General features: G+C 42.4%; 1 protein-coding gene across 1 annotated transcript in view; it reads left to right on the plus strand.

Moving 5' to 3' along the window:
• The first annotated feature begins 1,088 nt into the window (after positions 1 to 1,088).
• MAP2K1 (mitogen-activated protein kinase kinase 1) overlaps positions 1,089 to 16,364 on the plus strand; it is an 80,218-nt gene continuing 64,942 nt past the window's right edge. Inside the window, exon 1 of the mRNA XM_045541436.1 lies at positions 1,089 to 1,610. Coding sequence (XP_045397392.1) covers positions 1,531 to 1,610 — 80 coding nt within the window. The 5' untranslated portion in view covers positions 1,089 to 1,530. The remainder of the gene's footprint in view (positions 1,611 to 16,364) is intronic.

The following is a 16,364-nucleotide window of genomic DNA, read 5'->3' on the forward strand; positions in this document are numbered from 1 at the left end:
AGTTTCAATACAACAGCACAGGATTTTCTCCCCGCCCTTATTTGTAACTTCATTCTCCCACAGTGACAAACCTGGCTTCATCATGCTTAATATATTTAGTGATTTGATCAATCATCCTGTATGTAACCAATCTCTCATCTAAGCTGCAGGGCCTCCCCCACTTGGATGACTTGCTTTTCCCTCTTGGGCTCTTGAGTTAGAAGATCCCATGTGGGGCTCCCTCCCAGGTGTTCAGGCCCTCTTCATCCTCTCAGATTTCTGTAGCCTCCTTACCTGCTAGGTCACTGACACCTGGCTCAGGACCACCAGGTGCAGATACTTACTTTGTTCTGTATACCTAATGTCTTTTCGGTCTGCATATTTTATTACACTGAGGAGAAGGGGAAGAGGAAGATTGTGCATTTCTGAATAGGAACTGTGCCTCTTTTATTAAACTCTTCATTCACATTTTATTTCTTCAATAAGTTTCATAGAACTGGAATTATTGCATGAAAGAGGATTTTTAAGGCTTTAAAAAAGTATTATCCATCTGCTCGCAAAAAAGATTGCACCAATTTGCAATCTCATCAGTACTGAGTACCCATCTCCCTGCACCCTCGTCAGTAGTATTACCACTATGTATATATAAAATATATACATATATGTGCCCCAGTTTGTTACTCGCACGAGTCTCTCAATAAGTTTCCTATTACCCCACGCTGTCTCGCCTCTGGACACAAGAAGAGGTACTTTTCCTTATTTATTTTGTTATTTTATCTCCGTTAAAGTGACTCGGCCCCCGGGGGGGAGGCACGGTGGGGGGGGTAGTGGCCAGTTATCGCAGAGGAGGAGGCCAGGCAGCACCCGGCTCTTGGGAGTTCAACCAGGCCCTCCTTTCCCAGTGGGTCACCTGGGTGCCTCGGGGCAGCAGAGGGCGCCATGGAGCCCGCGCCCGGGCCGCGCCCCCGGTGACGTATTTCCGCGTCATCTGCCGCCGAGATTCGCTCCCATTGGTTGTTGGCCAGGCCATAGGGGCGGAGCCGAGTGGGTGTGTGGAAAGCGCCGCAGCCGGGCGGGGGCTAGGCTTCCCCTTCCCCGCCCCTCCCCCGCCTTCCAGTCCCTCTTGGGGACGGCTGCGCGGAGCTGCTGGGAGCGTGGTGGCGGCGGCGGCTGCACTTTCTCGGGCTGGAGCTGGAGCAGGGCTCTGGCGTGCGCGCGGCGGGGCCGCTCGAGCCCGAGGGACTGATTGACTGAGGGAGACGGGAGGGAATCCCGGGCTGCCAAGCCGCAAGTACAGCCCGCTCCGCGCCGGCAGGGCAATCCTTTTGGCTCTCTGCACGGCGAACCTCGGGCGAGTGGGGCGGGGGTCCCGGGAGACCGCCACCGGCCCCTCGACGCTGACAGGACCGCGCGGGACGCGCCCCCCGTAGCCAGCCCCTGGGCCCGCGGCCCCGACTTGGCCCCGCGCGGCGGGCGCGGGGCAGCGCAGAGGGAGGAAGCGAGAGGGGCCGCCCTCCCCCCAGAGTTGTAAGCGCCTTCCCCGGGTCCAAAATGCCCAAGAAGAAGCCGACGCCCATCCAGTTGAACCCGGCCCCCGACGGCTCCGCGGTTAACGGGACCAGCTCTGCGGAGTAAGTATGAGGTGGGCGGCGAGCGGCGGGGCCGGGCTGGGGAGGCCCCCGCTTGGGCGCAGGGGCGCGCGCCGGGCTCCGCTCCGGGTAGTCACGTACGTCTCGGGCTGGCAGGGGGCGAGGAATTCCCGGCCGCCGAGGTATCAGTGACTAAGCACTGATTGTGCTCCTGACTCAGACCAGTTAGTGGACCCAGCGAATCTCGATTCCCCTTCCCCTTTCCCGACCCCTCCTCCCCTTTCCCGACCCCTCCTCCCCTTTCCCGACCCCTCCTCCCCTTTCCCGACCCTTTTCAATCATCTCTGTCCAGTTGTCTCCTCCCAAGAAAATAAAAGCTGGCACATTCCTCCTCCCTCGTCCCAGCTGTTTTCTAAATGTGATCCTCTGGGATTATGGCCTTTAACGGGGAGAGGAGGCAGATGTCTTGGAAAGAAGTAAGATCGCATCTGCGCCTTTGAGACCGGCTCAGGATTGGGAGTGTGGACTCGGAACTGGGGAGCAGCACCGTCACCTACCTTCGTGCCTGACACCTGTGGGGCTGGGGTGCCTTGTTGCAGGCCAGCTGCCTGGCCAGCGGGGGCGTGTACAGACTTCCCCGTGGCTTTTCCCTTGCTGAGTTTGGGGGCTTCTGGTCCTTGGCTTTCCTGGGAACTGTCTTGCTCAAAGGAGGGGGCTTTCTTTTTCATTCATTCATTCATTCATTCATTCAACAGACCGTCTCCTCACCAATAACTCCCTGGCTTTCCTTACTTGACCAGGAGCCCTAAGCTCCTGACCTGAGACAGGAACACCACGGAAACCACATGCGAGGTGCTCCATATCTGCAGCTTGCCGTGTTGCTCACAAACCAGCACCTTTACTTCATTAAATAACCATGAGGCTATTTCCTGGGGGTTTCTGAGCTCCCACAGCTTTTTTGGGTCCTAGGTAAGGCACAAGACTGTGAGAAAGAGACACTTGGCTAGCTGGAGAAATAACCAGAAAAGATTAGGTTCTTAATCTTTTACCTGCACACTGCAGACTTTAGGAAGCTAGCTGATAAAATGAGTAGAGTAGGCCAGGACCTTCTGCCCTTTGGTAATTTCTGTACCCTCCCTTCCTCTCCCTTGATTTTAATATCCCTGGGACCTGTTGGAGGTGATTCTGTCCATCCCTGTAATGATCACAAGGCCAGTGGTGGACTTGTAGTACGAGCTCAGGCAGTTTCCTCACACCTGCTCCTACAGACTTCCTTCTTTAGACTCCCCCTCAATATTGTAGTGTTTGTTTTGCATGATACTGACTTGTACAAGTCAGTGGATTGCGTTGCAAACATTTGTTCAGTTTCATTGTATCATATTTTACCCCTTTAAAACAGACTGAAAGTGCCCCAGGGCAGGGGATTCCTCAGCAGCAACCCTTACTGTTTTCAGGACAAGTTTTAACCATAATGGATTCTAGCTGAATGTTGTGGCCTGATGATCCTTTTCCTGTTTAATTTGGAGGTGGATACTGAGTGGAAGTACCTGTTATCATTCTGTTGTTTATTGTGACACCACAGCTGTATTCTCTCAAAGGGGAGGAATTTCATTAAAAGAAAACAGAAGAAACTACCCCAGAGTTGGTGACAGAAAAATTTGGGTGGGATTGGGAGATTCTAAACAGTGGTTAAGACGTTGGGCTCTGAAGTCAGGCTAAGTTTGAAGCCTGGCTCTGTTACTCGTGGTTTTATGACCTGGGACAAATTTTTGTCTAAGGCGTAGGTTTAGTTTGTTTCATCTGCGAAAATGGGGCCAATAATAGAAACTACTTAGAGTAGTTGTGAAGATTGGATGAGCTAGTACATAGTAAACCTTCCAAAAATGTTGACTGCTGATGCCTTTGTTCATGGGTAAGTGTTGAGAAGACTGCAGGAAACTGGAAGGTAATTTCCATTCGTGGTGGTAGATGTGTGTGTGAAGGTGCCTTTGCTTCTGGACAAACAACTCTAACTAGCTTAGTTTTTTGTGCCTTATGCATCTATACCTCCATGATTCATTGCTGTGTTACAATAGGAGGCATCTTTGTGTAGGCTGCCTGAACCAAACAGGGACTGTTCCCCTACATTTCCTAGTGCTAATGTGAGGGAGAGCCATACACGTCTTCATCTTTCACCTCTGAGTGTTTCTCAAGTAGAGCTTCTCTCGTCTTGGGCTTCCAGCAGAAAGATCTGTTGCTTTCATGATTTCTGTGTTAAGTAGGACACAATTTTAAATATTATCAGACAATGTAACTAAAGAAAAAAATAATCCGTTAATGGTAAAGAACTCTTGGTACCAAATTGGCAAGGTTGGTTTTCTCCTGCCATCTTGGGTATACCTCTGACATAGCACTTACCCCATTCAGAGATGGAGTTGGGTATTATGGGACCTGAGGTTTATAGAAGTTCTGGGGGTCCTCAAAGAGAAATTATGTAAAAATATCTCTTTTGCAAATTTTGCAAAAATGTAAGCATATTGCTAGGGTCTTAAGTGTTAGAATGAAATAAATTGAAAATAAGATAATACTCCCCTGTTTAAAATGTTTTTCTGGGGTTCCATTGCAATTAGAATAAAATCCAAACACCTTATATTGGGCTGTGAGACTCTAAATTATCTGCCTGCTGTCTCCCCTCAGCCCCACCCCCAATCTCTTTAACCACATTTCCTGCCTCTCCTTTCTTCTGCCACACTGGTCCTCTTTCACTTCCTGCACCTTGGGATGGTCCTCATACTTACTCCTGGCCCTTTGCTGCAATGAATTAACCTCCTCCTCCCCTGGCTAGATAGGAAACAATCTTTACCTATCTGCTTAAATGTCATTTCCTCAGAGATGCTTACAGACCACCTAATCTAAAGTAGGTCCCTCTTTGTGTCACCTTAGCTTTCAATGAGACTTAATCATTGTCTGTAATTTTTTACTGGGGTGTTTTAAATATTTGTCTCTCTTGTACACGATACAGTTTAAGCAGAGGGCTGCTTTCTTTTTGGATTCATTGCTGTGTAAGTAGTACCTAAAATGTTATAAAACCTGGCACATGATAGATGCATGAATGTTTGTTGAATGAATCAATGAGTGAATGAAATTTTGAGTATTTGCACAATGTGTTTAATAAATCTTTTTATGTCTTTTATTTTCCCCTTTTCTCCCATTCCCTTCACCCCATTTCCTTTTATTTCACTGGCACCCACTCACAGGTATTTAATATGTGACTTTATAATTCTACCTGTTTATTTGGTTCTATGTGTACCCTTGGGAAGTAGATAGTATTGTGTGTTTTTGTGTTTAGGGGACTAAATGCTATTGTGCTATAAATCTGTATCAGATGGGATAAACTAGGTTATGTTGAGGTAACAACCACAAAATCTCAGTAGTTTAACACACTTTCAGGTCAGTGGGAGGTTCTGTAGATTGCAGTCCTTCAGGGACCCAGGCTGATAGAGGCACTGTCTCTGAAATATGCTTATATGAGAAGGGAATCTTGTGAACCACATTCAGGCTTTTAAAGTTTTTGCTCAGAAGTGTTATATATCACTTTTGCTGCCATTTCATTGGCCAAAATAAATCATGTGGTCATGCTGACCTTCACAGGGAACAGGGACCTTATTAGAGGAGAGAACCAGGAGTATTTGAACAGAGGAATGATATCCCTAAATTTTGTGTCAGTGTTTTTTTAAGCAAATACAGTGTTTTTGAGTTCTATTCATGATGCAATACAGTATGTATATCTAATTCATTACTTCTCTTGGTTGCAGAGCAGTCAATCATGTGTGTGTACTATATTTTACTTATTTATTTCCCTAGAATTAGATATCTTTGTTGTTTCCAACTCCTTGCTGCCTCAAACAGTCATGACCATGACTGGCCATGTCACCTTTGGATCCTTGTGAGAGTTCCCTGTGGAATGTACTCAGAAGTGGGATTGCTGGGTCTTAGGGTTCCTTGCCTTTCCTTCCAAAATGGGGCACATTCTTAATCTCTTTCTTTAAAACACTTTTTTTTTTTTTAAAGAGAGAGGGTCTTGCTATGTTGCCCAGGCTGGTCTTGAACTGGGCTCAGGTGATCCTCCTGCCTCAGTCTCCCTAGTTGCTGGGACTACAGGGGTGCGTGCTACCACACCTGGCTTAAAACAACACTATGAATCTCCATAAGAAGCCTGAGCCCTGAGTAGAAATCCCAGTAGTGAGTTAGGGTATCTCCCAAGACCTCACTTTTTCTTGACCTTAGGCAAATCTTTTGTACTTTCTGACTCTTAGTTTCCTTATCTGTGAAATGGGATGATAATGGTTTATAAAATCTGTACCATGATGGCATAGAAGGCCCTGCCTGATGAAGTCCTTTGTTTTCTTCCCTTCTTGTTCCCTTCACTCATGATCTCCAGCCACACTGTCCTCTTTGCTGTTGTGCAGTAGGTTGGGCACATTCCTGTCTTAGAGCCTTTGCCTTGCCATTCCCTCTGCCTGCAAGGCTCTTCTTCCAAGTACCCACATGAGTTGCTTCCTTACTTCAGACCTCTGTTCACGTGTCATCTCCTCACAGAGGCCTGCCTTGATCACTCTACTATAGCGTTCCCTTGTCATTTCTCTATCCCTTTATTTTGCCTCATTTTTCTTTGTAGCACTGACCACTAACTGATGTTGCATATCATATAAGTATTTGCTCCCTTCCACACGCTATAATACAAGCTTCATGGTGGTTGGGGCTTTGCTTTGGTCATTGCTCAGTGTGTAGAACAGTGTCTGGCACATGGTAGATACTCAGTTGATATCTGTTGATTAAATGATTAAACAGTTCCTACCTTGAAGGAGTACTGTGAAGATTAAACAAGATAACCTATATAAAATTGCTTTGAAGGCCATAAGGTACTGAATAAACTTAGGAGATTTCATTGCTTGGCCTTGAGGGTGTCCAGGATTTTGGATTTCAAACTGTTTCTATGTAACCTTGAAACCCTCAGACTTATTGCATTCAGATCATAGTTCATAGCATCAGCAGTTCTTCAGGTTTGTAAGGAACATACACCTGAGTGTGATGAAGGTCCTTGAGGAAGGGGACAGAAAGGTTGGCACAGGCCGATGCGCTTTTTTGGGGTCTCTCATGACCTTTTCTGACATGTGCACCATGATAACTAGGAGCTTTTGGAGTGATTTCAAACTGATTTTATAATTTTGAACTTGGAAGTTGCTATTGAGTAGTTGATCAATAACTAATACTTGGGCTGATTTTTAGAACAGCTTCAGGTGAAAAGTAAGGCCTGCTAAAGCTTTACTTTGGGAAGAACTTCTACGTGTGTTGCAGCAGATACAGAAATGGCAAAGAAATTCATAAGATAATTTAGCTCCTGGCAAGGAGATATGTGGGGCTCTTGTTTGAACATAAACACTTAACAAAATTCCACTTTCATTTATTTATGCATCTTTGAAAGAAAGGAAGAGCATACTGTAGTAGAGTACAATAGTTTTCCCGTATCTGAGGGGGATATGTTCCCAAACCCCCACTGGATGCCCAAAACTATAAAACTAAATAGTCCCGAACCCTAAATATTTTGTTTCTCTCTCTCTCTCTCTCTCTCTCTGTTTTTTCCTATACATACCTATGATAAAGTTCAGTTTATAAATTAGGCACAGTAAAAGATTAACAACACTAATAAGATAGTTATAACACTATACTGTAATAAAAGTTGTGTGAATGTGATTGGTGTCTCTCTCAAAATATTTTATCGTACTTAGTGAGGATAACTGAAATCGCAGAAAGCAAAACCATGAGTAAGCGGGGACTACTGTAGCTGTTGGCCCTGCCTTCCCTATCCAGCTTGATTTGTTAATCCAGCTTGTTTTTTCTCTATTTCCCAGTTCAGCTGCTGTGGTCCAACTTACTGATCCCTGTACTCCCCTCACCTTGGCCCCAGCATTCTGATAATGCTTCTTTGGTCTTGCTCACACAGTTTCCTTTGTTTGGAACGCCTTCCTCCGCTTTCCTGCATGATTTTATTTTTGTTTTGTATTTGTCACCACTCTTTAGCTTCTGTGAGGGCAGGAACGGTGATTATCTTGTGCACTGATAATTTCTCCAGCATTTAACCCATGCCTGGATAAATGAATGATACCCATCTTTCAAGATCCAGCATAAAGCTCATCTCCCACGTAGGTCATCTTTTCTGAGCAACTCCATGCCGTGCTCAGAGTTATGTCACTTCTTAGTTATAGCCCTTCTTAATTGTTTGATCTTGGTCGCACACTTCACTTGGTCATGTCACTTCACTGAGCCTAGCTTTCCTCATTTGTAGAGTAAGGATGATAATAAATGTGTGAAGAAAGTAGGGTGAGGGAGCATCATCCAAAATGCACATACATGAAAGTACTTTATGATCACCAGAATGCTGTCTGATTGGGAAGTGTTGTTAATGATGCCAGCTTTTGATTTTTTAAATGTTGATACATTGTGTTGATTTCATATGCTGCCTGTTGATTTCATATGATTTCATATGAACATTTCATATGCTGCCTGTCCTTCAAAATCTAGCCCAATCCTGCATCTAATCAGGCCTTGAGACCTAATTTCCTGTTTATAGCAAATACAGGGACAGAGGAACAAGTTAAATAACACCAGGAGGAAGCAATCACACAAATGTAGGATGGAACATTCTCTAAGACAACTGACTTAGTCTCTTTAAAGAGTCAACGTTGTGGGAAAAAGGGAGAGTGGTGCTGTTTTAGAATAAGAGACTAAGTTCCAATCAAATGTACCACGTGAACCTCAGTTGGGTACTGGATCCAAAAATAAAACAGGTATAAAATGCATTCTTAGGACAATTGGGGAAATTTGAATAGAATATTAATTTTTAAGATGTAATATGGTACAGTTATTATGGTTAGGAGAATTTGTATTGATGCATGATGTGTGAAACTTACCTTGAAATGATTTAGGAAGAAAAACCATGATGGATAAAGCAAATAGGGCAAAATGTTCATGGTTGTTTTGTTTAGTTGGTTGGTTTACAGGTTTCACTGTTTTATTCTTTCCATTTTTTCCTGTATGTTTGAAAAAAATTTATAATAAATTTGAAAATACTCAAAGAATAAAATTCATCCCAAGTCTTAATGTTCTGTAATGTCAGCTCATATTTGTTCTCTTCCATCTCTAAATCCATTTGTACTTCTGGTCTATATCGTATAATAAACATCACATTAAATGAATCACACAAATTAGTATTTTATTACATTACCGTATAATTTTTTATTCACTAAGTCACCTTTTCCCTTAACTTGATTATTAGGGAACATACCTGTTTAGACCCCTGGGTCTACAGTACTGTAGACACAATACATCATTATTGGTAGATTTAAGAAAAACAAAAGTATTTAAACAAACAAACTTTCTGCTAGCTTTTCTCTCTGGACGGTAGATATATCCACCATATCCGCATGAAGTGTGGGTCAAGTAGGGTGAATCTGTCAGACACAGAGAAAACAAACCCAGAGAATACAGGCTGGGAAGAAGATGAGGTGAGCCTGCGAAGAAAGCTTAGGACCCAGTTTTGTTTCTGTTGTTCCCTTCCATAAACTGCCAAATTGGAAAATCATCCTGATCTCTTACTGCCACTTGATTGTGTTTTTACCTCATGTCCTGCGCCTTTGTTTTGTTGCTCAAAAGCCCAAAAGAGCTGTTAGAGGCTCACATGCCTGTTTGCTAAGTTAACTCCTCCCAAGGATAATGGTGTTTTGTTTTAAAATAGCAGGTATTCTCTGAATCCTGATGAAGGGCCAACTGCTAAAAATGCTTATCCTGCCTGATTTCTCTGTGAAAACTCTCAGGGGCATTCTGCTCTGATGTCAGCAAGGGAGTCAGGTTAAGAAGAGGTTGGGGGGGTTGAAGAAAAAGTGGACAGGATAGAGTGACCTCTACTCCCCCCCAACCCCCTTTCTTTGAATAGTTGCCTGCTTAAGGACAACTCTTTTTTTTTTTTGTTTTGAGACAGAGTCTTGCTTTGTTGCCCGGGCTAGAGTGAGTGCCGTGGCGTCAGCCTAGCTCACAGCAACCTCAAACTCCTGGGCTTAAGCAATCCTTCTGCCTCAGCCTCCCGAGTAGCTGGGAGTACAGGCATGTGCCACCATACCTGGCTAATTTTTTCTATATATTTTTAGTTGGCCAGATAATTTCTTTCTATTTTTAGTAGAGATGGGGGTCTCGCTCTTGCTCAGGCTGGTCTCGAACTCCTGACCTTGAGTGATCCTCCTGCCTCGGCCTCCCAGAGTGCTAGGATTACAGGCCTGAGCCACCGCGTCCGGCAAGGACAACTCTTTAAAAATTTTTAATATATAAATACTCTCTAAAGAAAGAACCTACAGACATTAAATTCTCCAGTTTCACTTTTGTTTCTTCCATTATATACATTTTTTGGTAGTTGAGATTTGGTGGTTGAGTAGAGTTGTTTTTTCCCCCCAATTTGTACACATGTCATTTTTATTGGCTGATGAGTAGAGTTTGATAGGGTCTGGCTTAGCAAATGACACTTTGTTGATTATTTTGCTGCCCAGACTTTTTAGTTTAATGATACTCTTGTAAATATTTTTGAACCAATTTCTTTTGTTTTGCTTTTAGATGAATTCATCCACCAAATCAAAGGCAATGGACCATGCTACTGCTGTTGTTACATGTTAATAGAATATGTTCCAGGAAAAGATTGAACCCATTTACAATGTATATTTCAACTGTTTCCTCAATCCTCACAACTTTTTTTCCCCCAAACTTTAGTATTTTTTGATAGTTTAATAGGCAGTATAAGGGCTCCTTTAAAGGTCAATTTACTTTCATTTAATTGTTAGCTGTATTTTTGAAATGAGATTATTCCATTAATTTGGTTTAAACTAATATTTATTGAATGCTTACTGAATGTAAGCCCCTATGCTGGGAGTTGCAAGTGGATGAACTCAAAGATGAGTGAGATTATCTCTGCCTCCGGGAATGTTAAAATCTAACATGGGATGGGAGGGGAGATTGCAGGAGGGCAAGAAGAAGCAGACTCAGAAAAGTGCCCCAAAGAAGAGGTACAAAGAAGGCACTGTTGGACCTCGTTCAGAGGAGGGAAGCATGCACAGCCAGGAGGGGAGATTAGGAGAGGCTTCACGGAGGGGATGACATTTGACCTGGCTCTTGAAGGATGGCTAGGATTTCCACGGGAATGGGGGGCGTGGCAGGAAGAGAGCACAGGATGAGCACCCTCACACAAGTGGGAAAGCTTGGGATGTGTGGCAGGGCCAGCAAGTAGTTTAGTGTGACTGGTGGGTGCATCGGTGCAGCTCTCAGGAGATGAAGCCGGAGAGGTAGGTTGGGACGGTTCCGTGGTACAAGGCTGAACATTTTGAAAAGTCACATGCAGTTTTCTTCCCTTCTATCCATTTTTAAATAGATACTTCTAAATAGTTTTTATATGCTTTGTATTTTAAAAAGTTTTGTAAGTTATGTGGTTACTACATAAGTTCCATTGTGTTTAATGTTGTAGTAAGAACAAATATTTTTACATCTTCAAAAGCCTGTCTTTTGTATGGGTTGGGCTGTTTTTCATTAGTATTTAGACATCATCTCTCCACAACTTGCAGGAGTATGTGGCTTCATTTTCTTCTAGCGTTTTCTCTCCCTTATGTAGTTAATTCTTTGTCCCATCTGTAATGAATTAATGTATTTGGTGTGAGGTATAGGTTTAAGTTAATTTTTCTCCACAATGAGTTCTGTTATCTTACTGGAGTTTATTAAATATGATTTATTTATCGATCTGTTGTATTTTCAGGTTTATCTTTAACTGGTCTTGGCAGTATTTTGATCATTGCTAAAATTTCTTTTTAACCCACTCTTATGTAGTTTTTATAGTCATATATATATTTTTTAATTTGGTAGGGTTAAAGAAAACTAAGAATTTTCATGGGGTATCTTTATATTTATTAATGTCTTCCTCTTTTTCTCCTGTTATGGTATTATAGTTTCTTCTCAATAATTATCTTGTGTCCTAAGCTAATATTTCAAATGCTTAATATTTTGATGGTATTGTGATTGAACATTTTTTAGTTTGTGTTTTCCATCTTGACTATGGTTTGATTTGTATGAATTGTTTATATCCTGCTGCTTTGTTAAATTCACTTATTTGTTAAATTCTGGTAATTTTCTATTGAGTATATATGCTTTTCTAGGTTTACTAATGTCATCTGCAAAACAGTATTTTTCTTTTAACAGGTTAGATATTTTATAATTGTCTTGCATTGCTCTCAGTAGCAGCTCTTGTGTCACAAGGGAACACTATTAAAGTATAACGAGGTCTTTCTGGGACAGAGACTGTTCTTTCCAGGGAACCATGAAATAGGAACCAACTGTACAGCTATATAGAAGCAGAGCCTGTTAGGGTTGGATGAGACCGTACAGATCCTTCTGAGAGATGAGGAAACCAGATCCAGAAAGGAGAAGGAACTTGCCAGAGTTCACACTCTTGGAATGGACGGAGCTGGTTGAGGTCTTATCCTGACTTATTTTCTTATGGTGTATATGTTACAGTATGCTTTATTTGGGACACTTGTTTGAAAATTTTCCAGGTTTACTCAACATTGAATTTTGGCAACTTTACCCAATATCCAAAAATAAAAATTCAAGTAATAACCTGAAGCTCTGGAAAAGGCATACTCCTTTATATCATCATTCTCCTAGGTGGTTGAGGGAAAAGAGAATAAGGAAATGGAGGAAGGAAAGGGTATTTTAGTCCTTAATCCTTAGTAGGAGGGCCTATTTTTAAGCTTCATAATGTCAGTTTTAAAAACAGTGGTTTTCAAAATAACCACAGACGAAAGTCCCCTTGAAATGAATACCTTTCTGGAATTGACCTATTTTGAGTTTAACTGTTACCAAGAAGGGTTCATAATCTTGAATGCACTTAAGTGCATTTACTTTTCGGGCCAAGTGGAACAATTGAGTTGAGTGAATCATCCACATGGGTTCCAGATTCAGGTTAATTCTTGAAATTTGGGGAGTTGTAGGGAGAAGACATGACTGATGAGCCAACCATTATCCTAACAGGTTTGTCTGGATCAGGTTAATTATAATATGTTTCCTTCTTTATTGAGTTATAAATTGCATATCCAGGTTAGTTTTAAAACAGAGCAGACCCTCAACACATTTGAGAGTCCAGAGTCAAAATTATTTGCCCTCTTTGCTGTCATACCACCCTTCAGTAAACAGTCCTTAGAGAATGACCTTATCTGAGGAGGCCTCAGAAGTTAACAAGAATTCCAAGGTAACTACAGACCTTTTGTTGTAATGGCTTATTCAAATCCAGATTGAAATTCCACCAAAATGCCAGCCTGTATTTCAACTCCTCTCTATCTTGGAGCCTGTAGAATGGTGGGGAAACAGGAAGAAGAGAGCTGTTTAACATTTCAGTAATTATTAAAAATAGAAAATTTATCCTGCTTCTCAGGCACTCACTGATAAAACTTGGTTATTGGAACCAAGGAAGGGTTCCATTTCACTAAAGGAAAGACCAGTGGAACATTTGGCCTAGGCTTTTTTTTTTTTTTTTTTTTTTTAAATAAGAGACAGGGTCTTACTCTGTAGCCCAGGCTGGAGTGCAGTGGCCCAGTAATAGCTCACTACAGACTTGATCGATCGGGGGCCAGCTGATCCCCCCACCTCAGCCTCCCAAGTAGCTGGGACTACAGGCACGCACCACCATGTCCGGCTAGTTTTTAAAAATTTTTTTTTGTAGAGATGGGGTCTTGCTATGTTGCCCTGGCTGGCCTTGAACTCCTGGCTTCAAGCAGTCCCCCCACCCCCCGCCTCACCCTCAACAAAGTGTTGGGATTACAGGCGTGAGCCAGTGTGCCCAGGCGGCCCTTAACACATTAGTTTAGCTAGAGAGTGCAACACTTTTATTATTTTACTGGAACATTCCTTCTAAAACATAGTCTCTTTGCCTTGTTTTATTTTGGTAACTAAACTCATGCTGGGTTAGCCATAAATGTAGCTTGCTGCGTTTCTATTTCTGAGTGTTCTAAATCTCTGAATAATTAAAAAAAAAAGATAGTCCTAAAGCATTTCCAAATAAAAAAGAAGCTATAACATATTTATTAGGGGAAGTCAAGGGGAGAGTTAGTGAGGAAAGTACCAGAAACCACCAACAGGTGTTTGGTTGCATTGAATAAAGATTTAACTTGGTATGCAATCACAGAGAAGAGTTTGTAAATTCCTGAATGATGGTGAGAGGTGGAGGGGACATAGGGTAAGCGGAAATCAGTGGTTCCGGAGGCACAGAGGACTTGGGTTACTGGAGGCTTGCCCTCGGCAGAGGGCCTGGAACAATTCCTGAGCAAGTTTCTTTTTTGATAGACAAGGCTGCATTTGTAGGACCACAGCTGTTAATCTATAGTGTAAGAATGGATCCTATGCAGGAAGGAATAGTAGGATGACATCAGAAGACGTGAAACTTTTATTGCTAAAGGGCATCATAACTGGAAAAATAGCTATCATTTACTGAAGGCCTATCTTGTCTCTTTATGTTTACTATCTTCAATTTGCACTAAAATTCTGTAAGAAAAGCCCTAGTATTCTCTTGTACAAATAAAATGATGTTCAGAGAAGTTAAGTAATTTTACAAGGTTGCACAGCTAGTGTGGTGGAGCTAAGTTTAGAACCCAGGTCTGTCCTTCTTCAATACCCATGCTTTTTTCACACAGCCCTCCTAAGACTAAAATGCTAAAGGTTTTTGTAGAGCTGCACTTCCCAAAACTGTAGCCACATGTGGCTATTTAAATTAATTAAGTAAAGTTCCTAAGTTGGACTAGCCAAATTTCAAGGGCTCAATTGCCACATATAGCTAGTGGCTGCTATATTGGACAGTACAGGTTAGACATTTCCCTCATTGCAGAAAGTTCTATTAGTGCTGGTCCAGAGGTCAGTCAGTCTTCCCTTTTAATTATTTGTTTTCCTTTTATTTTGCAAAGGAGAAAATGAGGGACAAATAAAGAAGGTAACTTGTTCTACATCATATATCTAATTAATCCAGGCCTTTGGACTGGTTGCCTAGTGGGTTTTCCCATGCCCCACACTCTCCCTTAAAAAATTAACAGAATGGAAATGTGCGAAATGGAGGGACTCCCCTTCTTTCTCAGCTTCGCCTGGCCCTTAAACTAGATTCTTTCTCTCAAAGAACAGCCCTGTGTTTTCCCAAGTTCAAAGGGCATGTCCGGATTAGTTTCCCCCACGGAAATGAAAGGAAAGACGTTTGTTGGAAAGGAATTCCACACTTAATGTATGAAATAGCACTTGGATTCCCTCTGCCTTCCTACCAAGCACTTTGTAATTGAACTTGCAGCTGCTAACCATTTGTCTCCAAGTAAGACCAACTTCAAAACAGTTCAGATGACAGAGGTATGTATACTTTGAATGCAAGCAGCTGCCTGTTATTTGCTGTTGATTCAAATGGCATTTGTGATAGGGGTCAAATAGATTTAGATTATGACCAAAATTACAACAATAGATTTCTAACTTGTGTGTTAAGATTGGGATGTATTATTGTTCCTTGAACTGATATTCAGTACATACCTAAAATCAGGCATTGAGTTGCAAGATGGACTACAAGGACTTTTGCTGAAAATTGAAAAAGATGCAGATGTTATGGACAAGTTCAATGCATTTGAAATTCTTGTCTGAATTGTATTTGCCATCTACGTAGCTACCTATTTAGTCTTGAAATTCAGTAAAAGCCTCAGTTTGAATCATACCTCTGAAGTAAAGTGAAGAATCATGTGCAAATGTCTTTTTAGTAGATAATATTAAAGACATTTAAATAATACACACCAATGTCTAAATGACAGTCCAAAGTGTATGGGTGTGCGTTTGAGGGATGGGCATGTGGTAGAAAAAAGGAGGCATTGTACTAGGGTGATATTTTAGGAAGCCTAAATGTGATGTTTGATTTCAGCATAACTAATAGACTTAAGGTTTAGAAAGTTGTCTTTCAGAAACTGAGAAATTAACATTTTAGTTTCTTCTTAAAGAAATGTGAAAGTCATGTGCATGAGTATGCTGAGAGAATAAAAATGGAGAAATTGGAATGATGGCAGGGTGTCCAGGAAAGTGCCTGTCTTCCCTGAGACTGCAAAGGCAGGGGTGGAAAGGACATTAAAGGTGGTGGGAAGAGCTGGAAGGGGTCTCTGGAAGCTCTGACAGCTGGTCTTTGTAACTGCCTGACATCACATGGTGGGAGCAGAGCATCCAGAGCACTCCCTGTATTTTATAGCATGGGGTCTAATTTCTAGAAAGTTGAGAATAGGCTCCTGAGAGTTTTGGAGTCACAGGCCCACATGCAGGATGGTCTGAGGAGATGGCTGTTCACGTCTCAGAGTGGTGCTTGTTTGGGTGCCCTCAGTGTAGTGAGAAGTCCAGTTTCCCAATCAGTTTTTACAAGCGATCCTCCTGCCTCAGCCTCCCGAGTAGCTGGGACTACAGGCGTGTACCACAATGCCTGGTTAGTTTTTCTATTTTTAGTAGAGATGGGGTCTCACTCCTGCTCAGGCTGGTCTCGAACTCCTGAGCTCAAGCAATCCTCCCACCTTGGCCTCCCAGAGTGCTAGGATTACAGGTGTGAGCCACCGTACCTGGCTTCCCAATCAGATTTTAAATGAGAGTTTTTACCTGCCCAAGTGTTACATTTGAATCCAGAGACTAACCCTTCTTCCAGAGGGGTCTGAAAGTCTCCAGGCTTCAGAATTTTCAGGC

Source organism: Lemur catta, chromosome 1 (genome assembly GCF_020740605.2).
Source record: "Lemur catta isolate mLemCat1 chromosome 1, mLemCat1.pri, whole genome shotgun sequence".
Taxonomy (NCBI): domain Eukaryota; kingdom Metazoa; phylum Chordata; class Mammalia; order Primates; family Lemuridae; genus Lemur; species Lemur catta.